The following is a 27,216-nucleotide window of genomic DNA, read 5'->3' as shown; positions in this document are numbered from 1 at the left end:
GGGGCCAAACTTAGTCCTGACATTCTGGATGTTTGTGGTGCTCTGCACCCCACCAATGTTATTCTGAAGAGAGGAATTAATTCAGTGGATCTAATGGGGCTGGCGTTTGGCTCTCCTCTTTTTCCAGCCTTTATGGATCTGTTTCACATGAGCCCTTTGTGCAGCAGCACAGGCAGGGCTGCACATCCCTGGTCCTAAGTGCACTTCCTTATCAGAATATATGGCACTGCATTATGCTGCATGTTTATGGTTTGAAACACTGCCTGATAATGTGGCCATAGTCAAACAAAATGCTGCATGCAACAGCAACCAATTCATTTGTTTTAGGGAAAGAATATGGCATCAGAAAGAAAGAGATACGTGCTTAGCTACATTTGATTGGAGGCAGTCAAATAGCTGAAATGGCATATACATTAAGATATATTTTCCTGATAAACACTCACTTTCATATATTATCTATTTATTTTTCTCTGGTATCTTAATGGGACTTGGAACATATTAGATTTTTTTTTTCCCAGTAGGCATTTAGTGCATTTCTGGAAACAAAATTTCTCTTTCTTTCTGGTTACATTATTCTCACAAATGCAATAGGAGAAGTGATATTTTTAATGGGTACTTGTGTAATTAAATAGAAGAATGTTCACAGAAATTAGCTTTATTAGTGCCTAGAGTGGTTGGAGTTTGAACCTTTTCAGTCTGCAGTTAGAAATATTAGATATCCAATTGATTCCGGGCAAAATACACATTTCTAGAAATTTTCCTTTTCTCAAATGGAATGCTGTGAACCGAATGGTCCCTTAGAGCTTTGAAAATGGACTTCCTGAAAGGAAATACTTGATCAAACAGAAAGAGTTTAGGCTGTGCAGGTACTCTGTGTTGTATAATAATTCTTTGCGTTTCTCCCTATAATTTTTCTTCTATAATTACTTTCAGAACTTTACTAACTCAGATGACAACTTTTCTTCTGGAGAATTACAAATCCTCCAGATTTGTAATGTTTGGAAAACTGCAGTGGCAGAGGCTGGCTTAATGTTGCAGAAGGAGACTCTCAGGGACAGTGCAGTCCCTCCTGAGGCTCTGATGCACAAGGAGTTAATTGTGACTGTTGCCTCCATAGTGTGATTTATGCATAAAAAAAAAAAAAAAAAAAAAAACAACATTTAGGTGTTCACCCTTCCTGTGAATGTGCTCTTTTAAAAAACAGACCTCGTCCTCATTTAATCTATGACACTAAGGTAATTCAATAAGAAAAACTAGAGCTAGCATTTTATTTGTAAGGCTCCCCATTCTCTCTCTTAAATTAGCCTTCTATTTACTGAAAATGTTTATGCTTGTTTTCAGAGTGGAGAGGAAAGGGAGAAGTAAGAAAGAGGACACTTCATTAGAAATCTAAATTAACAAGTTTGGGGTTACAAGATGTGACTTATCAGAAACTCTGCTTGGAAAACTCAAAGCTGGGGAAGGTAGAAAGTTCAAATGCAGCATTTCAAAAGTCAGTCAACTTGAAGGGAAAAATACTGTTTAGTGTGGAAGCTAGGTAGTTTGCTCTAATTTGGGCTTAGATTTCTCTCTTTTCTTAAAGCTACTTCAGAAATCAATTTTCTGTGTACATTTACTGTAAGTATTTCTCACAAGGGAATGTGTCTGTTGAAATCACATTAAGAGTGTTTTAATTATCCTTAGGGCATTTGACAAAGAAGATTTTGTAAATGAGAGGTAGTTGGTTACAGTGTACATGGGTTTAAGGGCTCTTTTCTGAGTTCAAATGTGATTAGTGGTGGAGGGAACAACAATTATTTCAACAGTTTTCATTCAAGGAAGAGAAGATTCATGTGTTTAACCTGACCCTTTTTGCTGCATTATTTCATTTTAGTGCTTCTGAGACACACATCTGTGTATTAAATAGGCAGAATTATTTTAATTGTCAGAATTAGAGACAGTGCTGCTGTCAGCGATGTCCACAGCAAGCCTTACTTGGCTGCTGTTGTGAGAAGGAAACAAGTGAGTGTTCCTGCTGAAGAGATCCCTTGCAAGCCCTCATTCTCAGTACATTCCACATTTCTTTCCACCCAATCCTGGTTATTTCCCCAAACCATTATTTTTCATTCTAAACTCAATTTCCCATTCCTTTTAAGTCAATAGCTTGACTTTATCTTGCTGTTTTCTTTACAAATGTTAAGACCACACACTGAGCTCTGCTAACACATTGTATTATGCTACTAGTAGACAAATTTTAACATCACATCACATACATGTTGCAGTTGCTGTTGTAACATGCCTTTTAAAAAATACGTTTATTGGATGAAATTGTCTCTTTCTCAAGAAAAAATCTGGTTCTTCAATATAATTTATTATGCCTTTTAAAATTCTGTCTGTTCAATAAAATCTTTGCTATATTATAAATACCTGTAACGAAAATATAATTTAAAATTCTGAGAGAAAACTTTTTTTTTTTACTTTTACATTTTTCACAAAACCCACACAGGCACCAAGGAGAGACTAACAGTAAAAATAATTTACTCCTGTACAAGCTGATCTGGGTTGGAAACATTCAAAAGAGAGATTTTAAACTTGTCATCTATTGAAACTTTGGCTACAGCACAGGAACTGATCTTAAAACAAAGGAGGGTCTTTTGTTTCCCACGCTTTTAACCTGAACATTTCTTTCAAGACCTGATGGAGTGTTGTTAGCACTTTCCTCCCTGTAATATACCTGAATGAGGACTGGCTAAATTTGTTGTTATCTGAGGGAACCAGCCTCTAAGCTTCATTGCACAGGACTAAAAGTGGCCCTTACCTTGCCATATGAGCCTATTCTGAAAATGAAACATTAGTGAAAATAAGTGCTCTCATTCTGTAATAGCAGCAATTAGAAATTTTCATGGTTTGCTTGTTCATTAGTTATGCACTGCCAGAAAGCTTTTGCGTGGAAAGGACAGCAAAGGGAAAAGCTTTCTGATCTGGACCACTTGCAGGAATTTATTATTTTTTTTTAATGACTTCTCTTCCTAAGCAAATTTCTTAGTAGAGAGGGAGTGATTCAGTACAAGCAGCATTCAGTAGCAGAGATATTATCCTTCAACTGCTGACTAGAAGAATATCAAAGAATCCTTAAAACTGGCAAAAAGGCAGGCTAAGCCCAAGACAGGCATGAAGCCACCACAAAGAATGTTTTTTATATCTTACATTTGGTAAGAAAATTTTCAAGGTTGTCTTAGAGAAGTCCTTTTTTTCCACAGAATTCTTAATTAGTTACAGTAAATAGGTTTACCTTTAAATTACAGAATTTAGTGTGAAGTTTGAAAAACTTTTATTTGAACTGATGGATTATGAGCAAAATGTAAAATTCCTGTCTTAGAGACACTTGCATAATTTTAAGGAATAGACAGAGAGAAAGAATCCAATCAAATATTTCTAGAGAGTCTGTAAAACACATTTCAATACTAGGCAAGAGGAAGAAAAGTAAAGAGCAGTCAGCACTTTTTTGGGTATTCTTTAGTACTTCAATGAGATAACTATCCCCTAGGAATCTTCATTTCCTTGTTCTAGATCCCCTAGCTTTTCTGAGCCTCCAACATGGCTTTTTATTATTTTTTTTTTCATTTATTAGAAGCAAAATAATATATAACTTTGACTCTCATTAAAGAGGTATGTATGGAAAACTGCTAATGTTAGGGGGTTGCTTACCCTAGTTGCTTTCTGACAGCCACCTCTGCCTCACAAACTCTTCTTACCACTCCACATTCTATGTTCACCCTTCTCAGGGTACTGTTTGTTTTTTTTTTTTTAAATCTCAGACAATTTTGCCTTGTCTTCCTAGATATTTTGGGAATTTTAGAGTCTTTGGGTGGACTTTTCTGCAAGCCTCTGGCTGCTTGCAGATGTAGACATCTCAGAAGGCAGCTTTGTACTGCTTTGGAGACCTGACTGAGGCTCCACGGGTCAGAAGTTGAAGCCCAAAGCTCAAATAATTGGCACAAACAGGTCAGTACTCCATCAGGGGATGCATAACTCATGAAAAGAAAGCCAAGTGCTCTGAAGTGAGACTCTGCCCTCATTGAACACATGGGGCCTAGAAAGACCAGGCTCATAATTCAGGCACTTCACTTGGGTAAGTACCAAGTCTGCTGGAGAGAATGTCATCCCATGGTCTGGGATGCCTCTGCAGGGGCTCTTTTTTAATTTGGGTGTTTCTGTCTGTATCTAAATTGTGAATAGCTTCATCAGTGTTCACTGATGCCCCAGTCCAACCCCAGCCTCCCAGATGTTCCTCTACAGGAGAACAGAAGGGCAAGGGAGAGTTTGTTTGGAGGAGGAACAAAACACCTATGACGGAAGCAGTACTGGCTGCAAGTATTAAATCGGAATAAATGACAAATATAACAAAGACTGCAATATTCATGACAAATCCATGGATGAGAATATATCCCCATAGCTTTGGCAGTTTGGTTCAAAACTGCTTGGTAATTCAGGTTTTGAATCCTACTGCATGCTTAAGTGAAGAGGGTGGAAGAATAAGCAATGTGAAAATTGTTTAAAATAGAGTATTAGGGTTTTCAGGGGAGTACTATTGCATTTCATGCCTGAGGGGGCAAATCTACTCTGAAGAAAGGTTTTGAAAAAAGATAATACTAAAAAGTGTAATTTTCCTGTCTTATCCCCTCACACCTGTTTTTTCCCTTCCTTGATATTTGTATTAAATATGAAGCAATCAAAGCAGCAATCACACAACTAGAGCGTACACAGACTTTGGAAAAAAAACTACAGGTGGGGAAAACGAATATTTCCAACTCAGTGCCATGCCCTACAGTTAATTTCCCTCATTTATGATATCAACCAACGCTTGCAGCAGTCTATCATCTCTATGCTTGTAAGGTTTGGCATTGTAAAAAAGATCAACGTAGTCACTGTACAGACTTTCTTCTGAGCCTCTTAACTGGGAGGGCTTGTTCAATTTTCTCAGGGCTTGATAGAAGTGTTCGTATGGAATGTTTAACTTCTCGCTTGCAGTCTTCTTTGGCAGCTGCTTCTGATCCATCTGCCTGCTAAAAGCACTTTGCAGTAAATGCAGCATGGCTTCTGAAGGGGTTTTATCTTCTGCTTTGTCACTGCTGGTGTCTTCTGTGGCCTTGGGTTTTTCACTCAGGCTCTCCAGTGTGGTATGGTCCTAGAATACAGATTAGCACGAAAAAAAGGTCAGGTGTCAATGAAAGACTGACTGGATTAAGGCTTGTTCTGGATGGTGATCTCCACCTATGTGTGGGAAAATGTCATTTTTTCATTCAGGAGCCTCTTGGGCATCTAGAAAACAAGCAGACCATTATCAACCGAAACAAACTTTTGAAAGTACTACGCTGTAAAAAATATCAAGTCCTCCCTCAATACAGGCATTTATAAATTCAGATGGCAAAATACAACATTTCATTTTATACATATTATAGTATTTGGATTTGTCCCAGTCTTAGGAGATAATTCTGGTTGTGTCATGAGACACAGCACTCTAAATGAAGGAAACATACATGCAGTGGTGATGGCAGTTCTGATTGTGCCTTGTACTCTCAGGAAAAGGATGGAACCAGTGTTTCCCTGAAACCTTCTCTGTAGATGATCCCACCTGAGAAAAAGGCAGTGAAGTATGGCAAATGGGTGAGCATAACACAAACCTAGGAGACCTTGGAAGGCCAATCCCAAGCACAGGTTCACAGAGCAGCTGGTGAGAGGCATGATCTTATTTCAACACTAGTATATGCCTGTGGAGCTTCCTCATTCAAACCAGAACGGCATTTCTAACTGAACACTCATTTTATCTTCATGTAATTTTTACCATGTCCACCCATTTTCTACTACAGCACCTGCTGAATCCACTTTTACTTTCTTCCAATTTTTTTTTGCCCGCAGCTGCCAGACTTGGGGACATTTATGTAATGGATTTAGAGACCATTATCACACTCACCTTTCATAACCTGTCTGAGGAAGGTTAAACTATCTGTGCTTTATGGATGTCCTAATTACTTAATGGGGAGACAATTTGATGTGATGGGATTATTTTCTGATGCTGTTGACGTAATCAAGCACTATGAAAATGTGCATTACTACCATCCTGTGCATCCTGCAACCCAGGGTCACCCTGCCTTGTTGTATTTTTAGAGCACTGCTATCTGCAGGGTAAACAGGGGGTGCTAACGGATCTGGCAGCAACAGATCCACTGGGCCAAACCTTTGAATCAGAGAGTCCCTGATTTTTCTCAAGCCTTTTGTTCCTGAAATTCCTTGCAAACTCACTGGAAGCTCTCCAGCAGGAAAAGTTCCTTTAGAATGTGACACTCATTTTCAGTAGAATTACATAAATTTAGTGTGTCTGTCAGAGGTGTCTTCCTCCCTCCTTCCACCACTCAGCTGCGTTAGCCACAGAGTTCCTTGCTTTGGGAGCAATTTCCTGTTATGATCCCAAATCTCTTACATTTTGCAATTTGAAGGAGAGACACATAAAAATATTAGTTGTTGACATGGGCAAAATTACGATATACACTCAATCAGGAGTTTGATGAAATGAATACAAAATAAATATATGTCTTCTTACTAGGCAAAAAAAAACCCCAAATGCCTCACCAACAAAGCAACATTTTCTTATAAACTGAAAAACATGTAAGGAATAAATGCAATACAACTCTACCTCCACAAGATCCGTCATCTTCTCCACTCCTCTTCTGTCATTCTGCACAGCATTGTAGGATGTATACACACGTGGCTGCTTCATGTGCTCGGGCTGGGTAGCAGTGCCATGCAAAATCAATTTCCAGTTTACAATCCTCCCCTCATTTTGTATTCGCCTGGACTGAAAAACAAGCGTGGCATCAGAATGGGCTCTCAGGACATAAAAGAGCAAAATAGACACTTGAATGCAAAGTACACAGAAGTGACCAAAGCAAATTATCAGGCTTTCAATACCTACCTATGGAGTATGATTCATAAGCACAAAAACCCCAGATGTAGTAGAGACAGAGTATATTAGAATGTGGGATTTGATACAATAGCCTAACCACATAAAATACTCACATTTTGATGTAACATAAGTATTAATTCATCATATAAGCATCAATGGAATTTTGTCATAACACAGAATGCTAGAAGTTACTGAAGCAGTATTTTGCATTATTAGAACTTGTTCACTAGGCTGTTCCTTGGTAATTTCCTTATAAAACTTAACATTGGAAATGATAATGTGAAATACTATTCTTTTTTATTATGTGGTGTACAACAGCAATCTGAAATACAGTGTGTGGAAGCAAGCAGCAAATGTTTATTTATAAATTTTGGTGGCAGTAGAAATAGAAATGGAAGTAGAAATAGAAGTAGAAAGTGGAAGAGACAAGTAGAGAAAAAACCAGAGAAAAAACCTACAAGGTGAGGACTGAGTGTATTATGCCTTGAGGACAAAAATCTTGCTTTATTGTAAGTTTCAGGAAGCTCTCACTTGAAATGAGGGCTAATTTACAAACAAAATGCTCTTCTCAACTTTGTTCCACAAAAATGCATTCAAAGAGCAGGATATCTGTAACCATGGGGCTATCTATGAGCCTGCAGCATTAACACTACACTGCTGATAGTAATATTTACTCCTGGTGCCTTGTCCATCTGCTCAGCTCTTGGCAACACCCTCCTGTTTACAATTTGAGGCCAATAGGGTCTGAAGACTCGGTGTCCAACAGGAAGCTTTCAGTTTTTGGCAAGATCTGAGCCCTAAGGACAAGCTTATTAACAGACAACTTCAATGAGGTGAGTGAGCTTGATCACTCTCTCTTTGAAGGGAATTATTTTTCAGTTGCCTACCAAGCAGCTTAATTCTGGTGTCTTGCTGTTGTAATCCATATTCCCCAGGTAGCTTCAGTGAACTGATTTATTTCATATCTGTAGACTACTTAGCTTTAATCCCTAAGTGTTGTTCAGCACTAGATACTCTCAGAAAGAAATTAGGGGAATGTATACATCAGAATAGATCACTGAGATCCCCCAAAAAATCATTAATTCAAAAGGTTCCCAGATAATGAAAGCTATGAACATGGACCAAAAGAAGACTAGATCCATGCTGTGCTCTTCTCTGCAGAAAAGAATTTCCAGTTAACCATGTGTTAATTTTATTTAATATTTATATCCAAGAATCAAAGAAAACTTTATCAAGTGATTCATTTTGGTGATATGTGTCTGAAAAAAACAAGCTTGAAATTTTTTTCAGAGGTGTGGGCCAGTGAAATGAGAATGGGGCTTTGCATGTATGTAAAGAACAAGAAAATCTGACCCTACCTTTTTTCTTTAATCCTTAACCCAGCTGGATATCTTCAATAACCTCTCATTTAGCTTGCTTAATGAGCAGGCTCATTACTCAATGTGCTTTGTAGCAATGAGTGATCATTTAATCTGTTTTAGCCCCCAAACACAGCTAGTTAGCATACAGGCATACTCACCATATCAGTAATTCTTAAAATCCAAGTGCCTGCTGGATTTTCCCCCCACGTGTGGACAGACATGAAGTCCCAGTTCTTGAATCCATTGGGAGATTTGTCCCTCTCTCTCTCAGCCAGTAAGACAGTGCTGGTCCCTGTGTGGGTGCAAGATCAACACTCTGATTGTCCATGTGCTGCCTGCTCCTACCTTTCATACTTGTCAGCTTTGCACACTGCCTCGAGCTGAGGTGATCTGGAAAACACACTGCTCAGCAGTGCCTCCTTTAGCAGTGGCTCCTGTAATTATTTTTACAGCAGTGCTTAGGAGTGCACAAGCTGTTAGGTCACACCAAGAAGGTACATCTTGTTCAGTGTTCTATCTCTGGCCCGAAAAGGTAGTGAACACACGTAAAAGAAGCATAAGGAGAAGATGTCAGGCACAACCAGTCTTTCCCACCGATGAGCTGTTCAAGAAACTTCTGAAATGGAAGTTTTGAAGGTAAAACTCATACAGTTTTATGAAACCACCACAGACTTGTCATGATTTCTTCACTGGTTCAGGGATTTTTTATTTTCGTGACTGGATGTATATTGTTACAGCCTGGTCCTCCAACAGGGTGAAAAAATGCATTTGCATTGTTATTATTACAAAAATGCTGCAGCTCATAAAGCATTTCTGCAGCAAAAGAGGTTCTACTGCACAGGAGAAATTTTGTTTGGCTTGTTTGTGTATAAGAAAAAAAAGCAAGGGAGCAATATTTACATAATAAGGAGCAGTGAAGCCCCAAGGAGCCTTGTCACAATTTATAAATATATTTAAAGGCAACACCATAAATACAGAAAGAGAATGACATGCATTTGTTACTAATGCTTTGCAGACAGTAGAAAAGCAGCAAGAAACAAAGGAAAAACAATTTAACCATGAAAGCAAAATGATAGTGCAGTGGAGGCAGCAGTACTTGATGATTGCTACCTAGAAACAGAAAAATTAGATCAGCCTGATATTTAAATTCATATGTGAAAGCTTGTCCTTTTTTTTTTTTTTTTTAATACCAGTTGATCTAACAGACTTTACTCTTAGTTGTTTATAATATCTTTTTTTTTTTCCTTTTGTTTGGTCTTAATATGCTGTTTCAGGACATTGTCAGGACAGCTTGCCATATTCTAGCTCATTTAGTACAGTTGTACTGAGGTACCTAACAGAAACACTCTGGTTTTTTTAAATACGCCAATGGGGAGATGCATGAAATAAAACCTAAGGAATCAGATATCCTCAGTTTTCCATTAGTCTGCTAATTCAGGAAGTCTGATAAGAATTATTGATCTATAATCTGTTGTCTGCCGGGAGCCCTGAGGTTTCATAGGTCAAGATGCCTCTGTGAAAATGTTCTGTGACTTCATTTTCTCAAGTATGATTTTCAAATGTCTTTCCACAAAAAGAACCCAGAACAGGTGAAGTTTGAAGAGGGCTCTCTATCGCTCCCTGGATGCTTTATCCTCACTGAATTTGCCCAGTGATATATTTAGCTCTCTTTAACCACTGAAAACCACATTTTTTTCATGAAGTAAATGTTACACACTACAGCAACACAGATAAAATGCATCTTTTCCTCCTGTACCTGATGGAGAAACCAGAGTGACATGCAGATCACCTCTACGGGAATACTCAATTGTTGCCTCTAGCTGCACGTGCTCCAGAGATGCAATGGAGTTCTCTTGGCCCTCGCAGGCTTTTGTGGGAATTTCAATAATGACTTCTTCATTTGCTCTTAATAATCTGTCAAAATTAAAGTAGTTTTTTGATTACCCACAGGGACTCTTGATTATGGGTCATGAGTGGCAGGTTTAACAGCCATTTTGGAATGAGGAGGAAAGAAGAGTCAATGCCAGCTCAATAAAAATAAAGGTAATGTCTGCTCTCAATAAAAAAAAGGTAATGTTCATGCTCTGCACAGAGAGAGACTCTGCATAGCTTTCTCTGCACAGTTCCCGCTACTTCCAAACACAATGGGTATCTAAATCTCCACATAAATAATTCTAAGCTCAGTATCATGGGACCTTTGTTTTTGTAATGTAACATACAGGACTGCAGTAAAAATACATAAAGAGCAAGTGTGGCATACATCAGTAGTGAGTCAACATTCTGTGAAACAGACAGAGTCCATAAAAACAATTTGATAGTGAAATAGCATAAATAATAAGATTACCAAGCAGTGACTGTCCAAAACACTGCAATATGTTTCTGCAGACAGACCTTTGTTGCAGTCACATGGTATAATTTCAGCCTTTGAAACAGATATTTTTTTTCTGGATAAAAATCCGTATGCCAACATGCAGAGAAAAAAAGAGTCTAGATATCCTTATTGATTAACCAGCCCAAGGACTAATGATAATTAATCTATCTGTTCAGGCTCACTGTGATGTTGGCATGTGGCTCATTAGACTTTTCAGTGAGCCTTTGACACATTTGTGTTTCATAAGAGAAATGCTGCAGACATTACTATAGTTAAATATATCACCTTGATTACAACATATACAAGCCTGTCACAGGAGAAGAATTGCTAAGACCCATTACAGACACTTTTATTTTTAAAAAATCTTTGTGAGACATCAGTATCTTTTCATCTCTCTTCTGACGGTTGTCTAAAATTCACAGCCTTGCTGATTGGGCTCAGCCTCACAGTATCATTCTTTTATACACTGTCTGCACAAGCAGACATAATAATCTTAGTCTTTGTTAAGGCTTCATGCTAGTAATTTCCATCAGTCTTACACTAAAAAAACAAACCAAGAAGCAATGTTGCTTGCCTGCCTCTGGGGAATACAGTCTGGCAAAACTAAATGAATCAAAAGTCCCTTATTCTTGTTCAGAGCAATCTGCCAAGAATATGATCCTTCAGGCTTTATTACAATAGGTAACTGCAAATCCTTACCTGGGTTCAAAGCTCTTGTCTTTGACAATGCACTCTCTCTTTTCTGGTACACTTTTCCATCTCTTGGGATCAGCTAAATCCACCAAGGCATTGGCGTTGAGTAGCCCAAACCCGAATCGGCTGTTGACCATCAGTCCTGCTCCATTCTTTTTCCATCCTGGATTTCCAGCCAGTGGGTCATATTCTGAGGTCCACACTACCAAGTGCTGCATATCCCTCCACGTTAGATCTGGGCTGTTTGTAAAATGCTCCTGGTTAGTTTTTTCAGGGCTATCTATCATTTTTCTATCAATTATTAGACTGAAACAGAACGTGCTTTGAATGCATATGGCATCCCACTGCTTTATAACAAAGCATTTTGCACTTATCCTCACAATACCTCTCTGGGAGCACAAGATTTCTGTGTCCATGAAGAATGGGTATCTAGCAGATACCCAGAGTCCAATCCTCCAAAACAATTCAGGTATTTAAAGTTAGCTAGCAACACTAGAATTTTCTACCTCACTTTTTAATGCCAGGACTTTGAAAACTGGGTATTTGATTCAATCTGTGACTCACTCTACCCTTTAAAATGTCTAATTTTTAATATCTAATAGTTAATTTAGGCTCATGTCATCAAAGGGGTGTGCAGTAGGAAATGGAGCTGAATCTACATGTAAAAGCATTAAACCTGTGCACTATTGCCTAAAGTGTTTTCTGTGAAAAAAAGTCATTGTCCCATCCTTTCTTAGCTTCCCCAAGGCCTAAATTCTGACTACCTGCCCTACAGCATCCAAACCTGCCTGCTCCCTTCCTGCTCTGACAGACAAGCTTGGACACCTTCTCTTTTATGCCTTGTCACTGGCAGAAATTCTTCTGCAAATTGGCTGAGGCTTAGCTTAAACTCCTGCAGCCCATTGTCTTCAAATCACATTCTCCTGAATCCATGTGCACACTCACTTTTAGATGCATCTGACCAGAAATCAGTAAATGCTGTTGCCAACACACAAACACACAAAATATTCCTCAGTCATCATGATTTATTCACATTGGTTCTGCTTTTCTAGGAAGGTGTTGGGGCAAGTAGCTGCTCATTTTTTAGTCATCAGCCTGAGCAAATAAAAAGTGGACTGACTTTTGCCTGACTGACAAAAAGTGGAGCTGCAGTAGTGTGTAGCTGAGGTAGTGCCTCTTAAAGCAGGCATTTTGGGGAAGGCAGTGGGGTGGCTGAGAGAAAGAAGTTTCAAAGGTGATGGTGTGACATCTTACTTTGCTTCCAGCGCCAGAGCAAAAATTCCTGCTGCCAGAGGTGCAGATGCAGAGGTCCCTGTATGAGTTTCTGTACATTCATTGTGAAGATCAACACTTGTCTGACAGAAAATAATAAAAATTACAAAAAAAAAAAGAAAAAAAAAAGAAAAAAAAAAGCATAAATAAACAGTTGTAAATACTGTAGTATCCATACTCGCAAACGTAACTATGTGTCCCTTAGTTGGTGCATATTAATACACTCCTCACCAGCAAGAAAAAGTGATGAGTCTTTAAATCTGTTCATATTTCAATCCACTCCTTTTATTTCAACTATAATTTTTGTATCAAAACGTTTTTTGTTGGAACAAAATACTCCCACTCTGAATATCTTATTTTAGTCTAAAGGTTTCACAATAAGTGTTTCAGGCTTACTGGTGATTCATGAAAACAGATCATTGTGTTGGGCCTAGAACATTCAAAATTACTGCTTACTAGGAAATTACTCATAGGATTAGCATTGGTGTTCTGCTCCCTCTTCAGCAGAAGAACTATAATTTGTAATGAATAAACACCAAACTCATCAGCCCATTTATCTAAATCTCGACTATAAGGAGAAGCCACATAGTAAGGACTGATCTCCAGCTAACTTGGAATGACGCTGTTTCAATCCCCATCAGTGCAGTGCATTGTAAAATTAACATCTACCAGGGCTGGACAGAAATGACAGGTATTTCAGCACTATTGTGCCACACCAATTTTCTTCAGCACAATTAAGGAAAGCACACAGACTGGCATGCCTTCTTGCCGAGTTTGGAAGGTTTGGAGCCACTGTGGTTGCTGTCTCTTGCATTAAAAAATGTAATGACAAGGTAGAGCAGTGGCCCTGACATCACAGATTTTATTTTTGCTCTAAATCTCTCTTCACTTGCCCTTTGTGAAGAATAGTGCCATATCAAAGCATACAGAGACCACATTCATACACAAACAGTGCACACAAACCGCAGACAAATTCAGCACGTTGATTTGACGGCATCGACACAATGATTTTATTTAACCATTGCTTTAAGGTAGAAGAATAGAGGAATACAATCACCTTTTGGATTACAAATCCCTTAAATTTTCCAAAAAGCACTAACCACATAACATAAAGCAGGCACTGGAAGCCAAGCATTTAGGATGTTTTGTTTATTATTTGCATATATCATACTTTTCTGTTTGTTCTGAAACTGGTAAAAGCAACTTACAATTCTTTGGTCAGTGTAATCCCCACTGCTGTATGCTGTGGCCAGAGTTGAAGAGCACTTCTCTGCATACCAGGGAGAAAGCCCTTGCTGAGAAGCACTGCTAATGGAGATGGTGTAGATGCTGTCAGTGTAACCATCACAGTCGCAGTTGTCACCCTGGCGACCTCCATTCCCTGAAGCCCACACGAAAATGGAGCCTTTCCCATTTCGACCCTAGGGAAAAAAAAAAAGAAAAAAGAAAGGAAATGAACAGTTATCAAAGATATTTCAGATCTCAGAATGCATCCTTAACAACTCCTTTCCCCAAAAAGCCTAATATAGCAAACATAGAAGAGGAGCAATTCCCATAAGCACTGAATAAACCAACTGTTTGCAATATCCCACTGTTCACCCTACAGCACAACTCTTGATCTCACTGGCCTAGGTTTAGTGCTCCTGATACAGCAGCTTTCCTCAGGTTCTGAAGTTAAAAATAGAGTCTGTGTTCAAAGAGTAACTTTTTCTACATGCTGCAGTTTGATCCTCATCATTTCTAGAAAAAAATGCCTTAAAAAAAAAAAGGCAAGTTCATCAGGGCTTATTTAATTTTCCTTTCCTGTACGCACAGAGTTATGGGATAGGAGTGTGAGTGATGGACACACTGGAAACCCTCCCTTCTCTCAGAGATCTGTGGGTCAGCATCACCAGCCTCCAGGCACAACCATGTAAAACATCACAGCTATCACAGAGGATATATGCATCACTCTGCAGTCTTAACGAGCTCTACTCATTCTTCAGAGGAAAAAAATGTGTTTCATGTGACAAGCAAAATTTCATGTGTTGTTCATTATTAATATAAGCACATTTAATATTCCACACCAGTTGGAATACAATTTATTTTTTTATCATTCCACTCAGGTGAGATTTGAAGTTATTTATGCAAGTGATAAGATATTTGCATCACTTAAATCATTAAAAGCAAAGACAAATAAGGTGTACTCTGTGATACAAGTTTTAAATTTGGAAAGATAAGCCACATCAAGTATAGAAAATCCTATAGTGCCTTTGAGAGTAAAGGCTGCAGCCCAGGAAAAATTGATGTTTCCCAGCATCTGCTCTGATTTCACTTAGGGTGATGGCAACACTTCCTTGGCTCTTCAGGTTAAGCCTGCGCTCAGGTGCTTCACCAGAGCAGCAGTGAAGGATCCAGGGATTAGAGATGTTGTCAATCCCAGCACTGGCTGACTTTAAGCAGAATGGAAACCAGTCAGACCTTTGCAAAAGGAATCCTTGAATCCTGAGAGACAAACAGGTAAATTTGTTCCCCATTAGAAATAAAACAAGCTGCAAAAAAAAAGATACATTCTCCACCAAAGACCCTGCCTTTTCAGAGTAAGACCAATTAATATTTGTTGCCTAATTTTCACCTTTAATTCTCCCTCTGTTCTTGCTACCTACCTATGGGTATATAGCCTGTTACAAGCTCTCTCCTCTGTCTCCATTATTCCCTCATATTGTCTTTGTCAGTGGACAGCATTTAAATTGTTCTCTCTTTTTCTTCTTCTGCCTACTGATGTTAATTGCCCTTCATACAAAATTTTCTGTTTGTTTGTCCTTCAAGCTATTTCTCCCTTCTCCCATCTATGATTCAGTCTTCCTCTCTTTATTAGTACCTCTCCATCTTTAGATATCTTTTCACCTCACTGGCAAGAGCTAGAATAGTTGACTAATAAATTCATGGCAGCTCTCAGTTTGCACCCTATTTATCACCCAACAGATCCAAAGAGCGTAACATGAAAAAAAGAAACCTATAAAAATATTGCTCCCAGTACTCCTCATCATGCATTTGTACTATTTTCATTTTAATTGGATCATGACATGCACCAATTTATAAATTAATGCAATTAGCACAATACAAGCTCATCCACAGGGTGCTAAAATGCATCACTATTTCACATAGCAAAATATTCATGAAGCAGGAATTTTGTATTAAATTTTATGGGCTTTCAGTGCAGAAATCCAATTACTGTTCAGCGTAAAACAAGCAGCAGAGAAGGGTGGGTGTAGGGTGAGACTGAGGCAGCAAAATTAAGGATGTAAAAAAAAAGGTTATCCATGGAGACTAGCAGCTAAAAACCAGATTAGAAAGCCCTAATGGTGTTTTCTCAAAAGTCCTTTCTGGCTGGAAATTTCTCTCACCTGCACTATTAAAATACATTATGCCCATTCAAATATATTTGAGCAAAGACAGCACAAACCATTTTCATTTCTTCTCTGGTATCAACCATTTTAAAAGTCTCTTCTCTGCCAAATTTTTTTGCTTTATTTTCCTCTGAAGTATCGTACCTGGTTTATCCCATACTCGAAAGCCTTCTGTGCCAGTCTCCCAGGCCCCTCCACAGTTTTGCCATCATCATTAGGGCCCCAGCTTGCACTGTAAATATCCACATGTTCTGGGTTGAAACCGATTGAACTGGCCTCAATAGCATCTGTGACTATTCCGTCCAGCATCCGTATACCTTCACAGGTTAAAAAAAACAGAAGCAGACTGAATTTACTTTCTGTTCCCTCCTCCTTGTCTTAGTTAACCGGTTTTAATGTTTCCAGTAAAATTAAGCCGTAACTGCTGTGACCACAGCCAACTGCTGTTCACATAAAAGGTATTGAAGAGAGCTCCTGTCAATGTAAAACAGTGCAGTTAGATTTTATTGGCAAAGCTCGATGTTTTTGTACAAAATTCCCACCACAAACACCTTAAAATCTTCTTAGCCTCCTATTTATTTTTTTCTCTCCCTCTACAGAGACCAAAGAAGATGCCTTGCTACTGATTCTGGCTTTTTCTTACTGCATTCTCTTTCTTCCTCCTCCTGCTCTTTTAGATCTGCAACAAAGACTTCTCAAACAGCTAAAATGATGCTGAAATTAAATAGGTTTTATCAACATTATATTTGTCTGTAAGAGTTCTAGGAGTTTTAGTTCAAGGTGTAGTTCTGTACGTTCTGACCAAAGCACTTGTCCCTCGCAGTCCTTAAAGGTTTTGCTGTCTCTGTGACATTGCAATTTCACCAGCTCTTCAATCTCCACCACAGGAAAAAAAAAAAACTCACTGTTTTTCCTCTGACACGTTTTTTTTCTGCTGTAAGCAATCCAGAGATATCTAGACATTAACAATTTATTAGGAGCTGCATGATCTAACCTCCTTCAGAGCAAGCCTGAAACTCAGTGGTACTTAAAATTCAGGTGCAGGCAGTTGTTCATCTGCGCTGGATCCTTTGCTGTGCAAAGCCACAGCTCTGCAGTGGGGCTGCTACTACTGCCCAATGATGGAAGACAGCAGAAAAAGCAGAAATCTGGCAAAATTCCCTCTGTGGCATGGCTCTTACAGCAACAGCAGCAATATAAGAGTCACCTCAGTCAGGATTCAGCTTGTGTTTACAAGCAATAAAAATGTCTGTGTTCCCTTGGATTTGGCAGGTTAGCACTACAGCAGCTGCACCATTGCTGGCAGTTGGTGAGTTATGACTACTCATTTTCTGGTATTTCCATAAAAAAGGGGATTTTGCCAAAGATCAGCAGGCAAAATGTAGTCATTCCATTAAAAAAACCCAAAAAATACCCCACAACAAAAAACCTCCAACCCTACCCTTGCAGCTAAGTGTCTTGTTCTTTTTTTTATGCTATAAAGCAGAGGAAAAAAAGACTGCAAGCATAATTCTTTTCCTGAATGGCTGACCTCTTAATACTCCTAATACCTCTGAGATAAAGCTGAGCTTTATTATTTCATATTCATTAGTGCTAAAATCAGACAAAGGAGTTAATCCTCTCTACCACAGCTGCTCCACTATCACTCACAAAGCTGGGAAACGCACCGAGGTATATCCTGTGCCTCAGGTACTAAAAACACCACTTACCCAGGATTGTCTTAAACTCAGAATGGTTTGATTACTCTTTATTTTTCCTGTCGGCTCAGAATTTCCAGATTCTCTCATGCCAAGCAAAGATCTGCCTGCGTGAAAGCGGCTGCAAGCCCCAGGTGAGAGCTTGCAATACAAAATGAGATGGTGGGAATGTGAGGAGGAGTAGTGTGCTTCCCACATACTTCCCACAGAAAAAGACGGACAGGTCTGCAGATAAATAATATAATAAGGGGAAAACAGAACAAAACGAAACAAAAACCAGAAAACGCCCAAGAACAACGACTCCACACTGATGAAAACAGCTCGAGGAAAAAAAATCACTGCCTTGCCTTCCTGATCGTCAGAAATCCTGATTGCTCAAGTCAACTCAGGGATTTGATGACTGCAGTGATATTCCCGTAAGCAGATTCCAATTATGTCCTCTTGCATAAACTCTTTTCTATTCTTGCTCCCCTCATCAGTCCCACAAAATCAAAAGCAGGCAAAGCCCAAGGCAATTTCAGACACACACATATTCTGCCTGACAGAAGGGCTATTTTTAGCAACACGCCACTGTGCACGAACTCTCAGCCCAGTCCTTTGTAAAATGGAGCTTCTTAATTTAATTTCCATGGCAGCACCATGGAAATATCATAACACAGCGGTACCATCAGGTATGCATGAAAATACTCTGATTTATACCGGAGGTGATGGACACACATTTCTCAGGTGTACAAAGACCAAGAGGCAAATGTTAAAGGGCACTGAAAGGTGTCACTTTGAAGACTGGCACGAAGAGTATTTTTTCTTCACACAGTCACAGAGAAGCCCATGGTACTCACAGCCACAAAGTACTGGAGAGGCTAGTCCGTGCTGCAGAATAGTGCCAGGCATTGATGTGACTGGAGAGAACACTCAGGATTGTTAAACTCAGTACTTTCATAGAAAAAAAACAACAACAACAACAAAAAATCAATGGAATGTTTTGTTTTACCCCTCAAGGCAAAGCTAAACCAACCAGTGATGCTGAAGGCTGCAGAGCAAGGTGTTCCACATTGCCCGGGTTTCTTTCCCTGAAGCAGATATTGCTGACTATCAGAGAGAAGTGGCTGTGGACCACCGGATTTGTCCAAAATGGCAACTGCTACAAGCACACAGCCACTTAAGGGAGTCATCCTGAATAATGTCAAGTACAAGTGTGCAATGTGTCATTTCATGGATTAGAAAAAAAAAACCCAAAAAAAAAACCGAGGGGGAAAACCAGCCTCTGGAGAAATGAATCCTGTAGAGCTTGGATCATCAAAAAAGCTTCTAGTGTTTAGCCACTCCAAATTTATCTGAATGTTTTGAAGACTTCTCTTATCTTCCACTGCTCTTTGAACATATTTTTCTTACACCCCTGTCTGGGTGTTAATCAGCCTGGTCACATCTAACAGCTCACAATTTCTTTCAACTTTTCCATTCCTCCTCCTCCCCCACCCAAATGTATGTTGCTTGCTGGGTAATATGGATTGCTGGACTGCTTTTCCTCCTATTTCCCTTTTCTAGATAAATCATCCTGTACAGATCTGTAGTTTGCATTTGCAAATGAGCACGGATCGCATGCAAATAGCTGTAGAAGTATCTCCTCAGTAGATGCAAGAGCCTTAAAATATGGGCACAGTGGGAGTTCAGACATCTTTGCAGCTTCATCCATTTTGCCTTCCTTTGAAAATCTGACGTCTTTATATTATGAGTGAGATATTTTATTTAAACAGATCATGACAGCATAATGCATTATGGCAATGGCAAACTGCAAAGCTGACATCCATGACAGCTCAGTGGAGTGACTGGGAGCTGAGGAAACACCACGCTGAAATGGTGGGAACGAAAGTTATGGGTGTCAATTGCCACTCGTCATCCTGTCGTTTAAAAGGAAAAAGAGGGAATAATGGAAAAAGGAGGACTGTACAAATAACTTTCTCTGAGCTAAATAACCATTTGCAACTGATACTTGCATCATGATAATTTCATAAACAACTAGCAGATTGAGTCACTGATTAAAAAGCAAAACAACGATATTGATTGGTGGGCATGAAAGACTTCACTTGTTTTCAAATTTAACTTGTGGTGACAGTAGAGAAGGAAGGTGTTGAAACAAAAAGCACAGCAGTTTGCATGACTTGACTGACATGACCTTTTGAATGTAATTGTGTGAATGGAAACAATATGCTGCAAATATTGATGGGTATAATGTTGTGTGCTCCTACTTTCACTCCACTGAATCCCTCTCCTTCCCTGGATAAACAATAAAAAGTAATTAGTCCTTCATTCCTTAAAAGATACTGTCTTAATTCTAGGTAAATTATTTTTTATTGCTATTATTGTTGTTCTTGTTGTTAATATTAGTAATTGCTGTTAATACTCTTAACATTATGATTATTAATTTTATTACTATCATCATAATCATCATCATCCCACCTATACTATTGCTGCTCTTGTTACATATTCTACCTATCTGTCTATTCATAATCCAATTCCAGACTTCATTAAAGAAATCCTGTCATGTACAGGTGTCACTCAGCACTCTTGCCAGACAGGATTTTGAAGCTTGCAATACTGCAAGATAAATGTTTTCCAAGAATGACCAATCATTCATATTTCAGATTAATGGTATCTGGCAATGCTCAGCATCTGTCTTGTTTCCATTCACATTAGACATCTAATTATTTTTGTTCCTTACCTCCAACCCTGGAGTTGTAGGCTACTCCAACTCCGCATTTTCTGTTGTTGGCTTGCATGGCAATTTCCCCTGCACACCGTGTCCCATGCCTGAATAAATACAGCAAGAATAAAGAACACATCATAACAGCTTTGTTGCATTGTACAGAAAGACTCGTCAAGGACCTTGATTTGTTCAAACTCTCCCTTTCAATTAATGCAATATGCAGTTATTGAAGAGCTTTTGAGTTGTATCTACATGATACAAAAATACTTACTTCTCCTAAGCTTCATTAAATATAATTTTACCTATTTAATGCTCAAAGGAACATTTCCATGAGACGATAAATGCTTTCTTTAATCTCACTGAAGATGTCAGTATTTTAGTAGAGTGAAAAAGTGGCATAAAATTATGAAGCTAAAAATTTGTCTTCAGACAGAAATATGATACTAATATTTTTTTAATCACACATTTAGATATGTCTTTTCTAAATCGCAGCATTTATGTAGGATTTCAGAAAGTGAGCCTCTAAAGTGTCCCTGTTTTTTCTGGTAGCAAACTCTTTTCTATGCAATTATTTTTTTTTTCCATGGGTGATTCTAATTCCTCAATACAGAAATCCTTCCCATAAGTCTCAAGGTAAGAGCATTGTATTATGTAAGGCTACAGATAGTTATTCAGTGACATGCTTCAATGCTTCTGGGCTGAATTCCATTTACTTATTAATAAAGATTAGAGACAATACAGGTAGATTTAAGAGATAATGACATCATAACAAGAGGATAATGGCTTCTTTCTCTAAAATAACACTGCAACAAAGTAGAAATGCCATTTTTCAAATGTCTTATTCATGGATATATTATCCTCAGACTGATCTTTCTTTTTTTCCCTCATGCAATGATTTATGTTGTGAATGCTACAGTATTGTCTGATGGGAAACAGGGAACCAATGCATCAGTTTCTTGCTATCTGCAGAGAGTAGTGGCATCCTAATTTGTTTAAGAAATTGACTGTTTTGTGTTCCAGCTTCTAGGGAGGTGCCTCCTGTTCTCTTTCTTATGTACAAAATCCATAACCAGACTATGATGGACGTGCCCAGGTCTGACAGACCCACTGAGACTTTTTAATTTGAAATTTCCAGTGGAAAGCACAGTATTGAAGTAAAAATATACTTTGGGAGATATCATTCCAGAAACAAACAGAGGCACAAGAATAGGTTATTCCCTTCATCTTGCAGCAATACCTCAGCATCTTACATATGGCATGAAGAAATTCAGGACATCATAGGGAGATTACAATTATGAAGTTCTTCATCTAGGAATTTTATCCCAGTGTTTATATCAATGCTATGTGAGAATGGTCTTGCAAACTGGAACACAGGAGGCTCCTTCTGAGCATCCAATAGTGATTCTTTACATTGAGGGCAACCGAGCACTGCCACAGGTTGCCCAGGGATGTTGTGGCCTCTCCCTCCTTGGAATATTCAAAAGCCATCCTGATCGTGCTGGGCAGAAGCCTCTAGAGCTCCCTGCTTGAGCAGATGACCTTCAGAAGTCCCTTCCAAGCTCAAGCATGCAGTGATTCTGTTACACAAATTCTTCCTCTCATAAAATAATTGCCACAGGACACCTACACAGAAATTTCTCCACTTGTATCTTCTAACACACAAACTAACACTGCAATGTTTTTTTCTCTTCAGACAGCAGTGAAGCTACTCACTTGTTTTCATTTGTTGGGTCATATCTAGGAAAGGGATCATGATCATTGTCGTTGAAATCGTAACTTGCCTTTGGGTCCTACGTGTAAAAAAAAAAAAAAAAAGAGAAGCAGAATTAATTCAGACAACTAGAAAAGGCATTTCTAAATTGCTAACAAAATGGGTTCTAGATTTTGTATTTATTTACTTGATGTGCCTCATTGGCAGCAATCAAGCTGGTAGAATTTGATGGCCATTAACAATTCCATAACTTTTTCATGGAGCTTTAATAATTTATCATTAAACCACTACATACAAATGCATCTGGGAAATAAATCTACTGCAGGAAAAAACAAAACAACAAAATATCTGCCCTGCTACCATTGCTAAGTGGCATTCAGCTTCCTGTGACACAGACCAGGCTCCAAATCATGCCTAAGGCAAGTGTTTCAGTCTCTGTACTGCAGGAGCTGACTTACAGAACAGACAATGAGCTGGGGAAGAGTGTCTGTTTATCAAATTTACAACTGGTTAATCTATTCCACAGCATTCTAATGCTCAAACTTACATAGTTAGCATAGATGTCAGTGTGATTCCACTCCAATCCGTCGTCCAAGACTGTGATGACGACTCCCTTCCCTGTGAATCCTTTCTGCCACACAGGAATAACATGGAGATCCAGTTTGGGCAGGGATGGAGTAATTCTTGTATCTTGCTGTGGGACAGAATGGATTCAAATAAATCAGTATTTTATCCATTTATACCAAACTGATCCAAAGTCATATTCTAAAGATGCTGTAAACAATCTCAGCCAGAACTTGTGTATTTCGCTCAAATTTTGCAAATACAAGCCAAAAATTAATTTCATCAAATACTTGTGGCATTGAAAGATTTATCCCACTGCACAAATACCCCTGAAGAGCACTCCTGAACAAAAAACACCTTGTATTTTTGGTAAGTAGGCAGCAGAAACTGAAAGGAGTGGTGAGGATGCACTGATGGACCTTGGAACACTGGGTTAATAATCAGACCTGCTAATGTTTGTTCTTTCCATTTGATGAGGAGCCAAGACAGTGCCCGCAGTGCAGTGAGCTGGAGTTCCTCCAAGTGTATTTTCTCCTTGGATGTTAAAGTTAGCCAGAGCAAAGTAATTAATGGGTAAAACAATTAAGGTAGTCGTTTGGTTGGGAACAACTGCGTTGAATCACAATTTTCTTTTTACTACCCTCATTGGTGTTCCTGTGGTAAATCAGCTGGAAGTATGAATCATGTGTAGCCTTCTCTTCTGCAGCAAGTTTTTTGAAGAGTATCTCCTAAATGGGTCATTTTCCCCCTCCAATGCTAAAGCAGCAGTGCATACATCTAATTTAGAAAACATGCTTACAGCCCCCCATAAAAGCAGAGATGTAAAAAGCAGCACTTTCTTTCTGTTTCTCTGTGCACAATTACATTAGCTGATGGCAGGTTTTCTGTATGTCTTTGTTTCCAAAGAAATACCGCATAAAATATAAGGTTTAGGAAAAGAAATTTGTTATGGGGATGAAATTTCTTTCATATTTTGCTATCTGTACCTGACTGCTTCCATTCAGGAAATTATTTGAGATTTTAAGCTTTGTTCTCTTGAATCCATAAAATAATTTTTTTTTCCTGGTGATGTATGAAAGTACACAGGATAGAGCTAAAACTGTTGCCATCAAATCATAAAAATAAGGTAATAGCCAGTTATTCACTACAAGGCAAAGAACATATTTTGGAAGAAAATGTCTAACTCTTTTATGCATTTAATTAGAAAAATTCAACGTTCATTGCGAACAAGGCTAAGCAGTAGGTTTTTGTTTCTCATCTGTGAAAACTAGAGGGAAAAGTAATGAAAACCATAAAGAGGTGGGAAAAGGAACTAAATCTGGAGAGCAGAACATTGCCAGGTTTTTTTCCCCTGTTTTTATGAATCATGTGTGTGTTTGTGTATTTGTCTAATACAGACATCTTGGAAATGTCCTGCTTTTTTGGATACAGGCAAGGAAGCAAACAGACATTCTGGATCTAAGAAAAGCTAAATTCTTACAGATAACAACATTTTTTCTGTTCAAAAGAAGTCTGCAGGAATCTTCGTGGAAATATTTTATGCTATGTGGTTTATAATTCATCTTCCCTAGCTCAAGAGAAGGAAAGTAGCCAAGATTTTGGTATTATTTCTCACAAATGACCTGAGGAAAAGTATTTCCAGCCACTCAGGCCCCATTTGTGCTCGACCTTTCTTTCTGATTTGTTATACCCACCTTTAATCCCATCCCTATTCTGTAAAAGCAATGAATCCTAGACTGAAAGTACAGCTAGATGCACAATGGAAACACAGGCTCTTGGAAGAAACCATGTAAAATCTAAATGATCAAGGGGATTTCTCAATTGACACATGCAGATAGAAACTGTGGAGCTCAGGAAATTTTTTTTCCCTGAGGTTTTGAGCATATGAGCAAGCTTTAGAGACCCTCTAACACAGAAATCCTAGTTCATATAGCTGAAGGTGCTTGTCACATGCATGCAGATGCTTTTGTTTTAATCTGGTATATGTATTCTGTACTACCAATTAATAAATAATTAATAAAGAAATAGATGGCCAGCTTCAGATATGGTAATGGATCTAGGATCTTTGCAGAAGTGACATTCCACAGAAGAGAGAAGGTTGCCTGAAAATGTTATTTATAGAGATCACTCATTTTTACAGTGTACGCTAACAAAAGAGACTTTTCATTTATTCCCCTCAGTGCAACCACTCTGATACTGGTAAAATAATGCAGCTGGTGGCACAACCACCTTCCTCAGTTCCACAGGGCAACAAATTCTTACCAGATACCACTGCTGATTCCACATAGGGTCGTTGAAAAGGCTTTCAGCTGAGTCTCTCACGGCAGCACGCTTGGTTCGCTTTTTTTCATACTGCTGTTCTGCCCATGACACCTGCAATTATTTGCAAAATTACGATAAGTGAACCTCTTCAATTTGGGACATTCTTAACCTGGAGTATAATGGCTTTCATCACACAGAGAGATTTTGGTGCCTAAAGCAAAATGAGCAGCATTCAGTACAGGGAAGAGGATTATTTAAACTGCAGTGCAGTGAGATTTAGGGGAGAGAACTTGGTGAAATCACTATACTGTAGAATCAATTCACAGAAAACCATTAAATACAAGTTAACAAGAAACTCCTGTGAGTGACACAAGGCAGGTTTTTGCATCAAATAAAACCATGTAGTAGGGCTAGAAGGTCATCTAAGCAATGGTGCTTACTGAAACAGGGAAAACCACGGCCTGCTTCTTTCCCCTACTTATCATTTATTCATTCTCTACTGGGAGTGAAAAGGCAAGAAGAAAGATTGTCTCTGGCTTTAGTCTAGCAATCATAATGATGCTGTTACTCACAGACCAGCTGGACCTCCAAGTCTCCTTCCTAGTGGTGTTTTGAAAAGTGGTCAATTAGCAAGCTATGAATATTAGACTAACTTCATCACCAGCATAATTCCACTTAAGGCAACTGAAAGCCAAAATGCTTCAGCGTGCTTTGATAAAGCTTCAAAAGAGTTGCACAGCCTTTGTGCACAGGCACAGCAGTCTCTAAGTCACTAGGTTGTATTTTAAATGTGTACTGCCCTTGAATGCATTACTGAACCCAGCTCAGATGAAATCCTGATGATGATGCCTCTCTCTGTGCTGTGTGCTCTTTTTGGAAAGGGAATAAAACATTATTAGTTGGTCCTCGTACAATCACTCTGACGCAGATATGTTGGTCCTTTTCATCCCAAATTCCAAGCAGGCAAAGAAAACAGGTTCAGTAAGATTGCCAAGATCCTGTGACAAGCCTCTCATGGAGGGTGCCTTATATCTAATCTTTTACTTTCAAGCTCTGAATAGATTCTGTTCCTTTTATCTACTGTGATTGAGCAGCTTTATGATCCTGACATCTATCACCATATATGAGATAATAGTGACTCAGAAGTTATGATTAAGAAGTAGGATTTGATTAAAATGCAATTTTCTAATGAAAGCCTAATGAAAATTCACTACAAGAACATAAATCCCCTAAAACGGTATCTGCATTAGGCATGTTTACGATTCTCTTTGCTATATATTTAGTCCTAAACCCCCCCAAACCTTGGTCATAGAAGATGAATATACCCATGCAAGTGTGGGTATTTTAAACTGCTCTATTGATATCTCAGGCCATACATACTTGTGCACACGTTGGAGTAATTACCTCTATCTCTCTTCCCTGCCCACAGCAAAGCTTGACCTCTTCACCACCCAACAGTAATTAGCAGTTGACAACTTCCACGCTTGTTATTTCTTTTCACGGGGAGCAAGTGCACTGAAGGGAAATGAGCTGAAACTCCCAGGCACATATGTCAGGCAAACAAGCAAAACGTTTGTCACTCAGCAGCTGGGTGAGGTTCCAGCCATCCACCCCCAGCAAAAGCTGAAGTCCCCATGCCAAATCTCCAATCACTGATACATAAAGCAGTAAAAAAATTCTCAATTCAAATCTACTTGCAAGAAAGTAAATTTGGAAAGTAGTGCAAATACTAGAAGAAGGTAGGTAACCAGATAATTATATCCCTTCAATGTATTCATAGCCTTTATCTGTTTTACAACAAACACTATAGGAAGCACATAAATACTCAGATTAGAGCCAAGTCTTACCACAACTTTCACACTTAACATACCGTAAAATTCATGAAGGCGTTTTACAAACAAAAACAGGATTCCCTTTTTCTCTCTCTTTTTAAAGGTTGAATCTAAATCTTTTTAAGTAGGCTGCTGCTGAACAAGATCAGCTCCTTAGTGCAAAGGTCCCTGTGTAACTACACAGCATTACATGATTGCTCTGTGTTTATACACTTACATAATGCATAATTACATCTCATTTATCCACTGAATTAATTTGCATACTGGATGGTAAATAAAATGGAAATTGGAGTAAATTTAGCAAATCACCTGCAGCACTTTGAATCTAAGAATGCAAGGATGCAATAATGTCTGGTAGCAATATGATACAATCACTTCCATTCTGCTACAGTTTTAGGAGGAGATGCATTGCAACAC

The 27,216-nt window shown here is 38.7% G+C and overlaps 1 protein-coding gene across 1 annotated transcript in view; it reads right to left on the bottom strand.

Annotated features, from left to right (window-relative positions):
* Positions 1 to 2,194: 2,194 nt before the first annotated feature.
* Positions 2,195 to 27,216, bottom strand: part of PCSK1 (proprotein convertase subtilisin/kexin type 1) — a 28,194-nt gene continuing 3,172 nt past the window's right edge. The window contains exons 3-14 of the mRNA XM_064735457.1: positions 24,968 to 25,078; positions 22,689 to 22,835; positions 22,144 to 22,220; positions 20,446 to 20,534; positions 16,174 to 16,346; positions 13,849 to 14,061; positions 12,623 to 12,723; positions 11,375 to 11,608; positions 10,061 to 10,218; positions 8,463 to 8,596; positions 6,674 to 6,835; positions 2,195 to 5,167 (exon numbers count right to left, since the gene is read on the bottom strand). Of these exons, the coding sequence (XP_064591527.1) occupies positions 4,811 to 5,167; positions 6,674 to 6,835; positions 8,463 to 8,596; positions 10,061 to 10,218; positions 11,375 to 11,608; positions 12,623 to 12,723; positions 13,849 to 14,061; positions 16,174 to 16,346; positions 20,446 to 20,534; positions 22,144 to 22,220; positions 22,689 to 22,835; positions 24,968 to 25,078 (1,956 nt within the window). The 3' untranslated portion in view covers positions 2,195 to 4,810. The remainder of the gene's footprint in view (positions 5,168 to 6,673; positions 6,836 to 8,462; positions 8,597 to 10,060; positions 10,219 to 11,374; positions 11,609 to 12,622; positions 12,724 to 13,848; positions 14,062 to 16,173; positions 16,347 to 20,445; positions 20,535 to 22,143; positions 22,221 to 22,688; positions 22,836 to 24,967; positions 25,079 to 27,216) is intronic.

This window comes from Zonotrichia leucophrys, chromosome Z (assembly GCF_028769735.1).
Source record: "Zonotrichia leucophrys gambelii isolate GWCS_2022_RI chromosome Z, RI_Zleu_2.0, whole genome shotgun sequence".
NCBI classification, from domain to species: Eukaryota; Metazoa; Chordata; class Aves; order Passeriformes; family Passerellidae; genus Zonotrichia; species Zonotrichia leucophrys.
The sequence above is the reverse complement of the archived record's forward strand: the minus strand, read 5'-3'. Positions and strand labels throughout refer to the sequence as shown.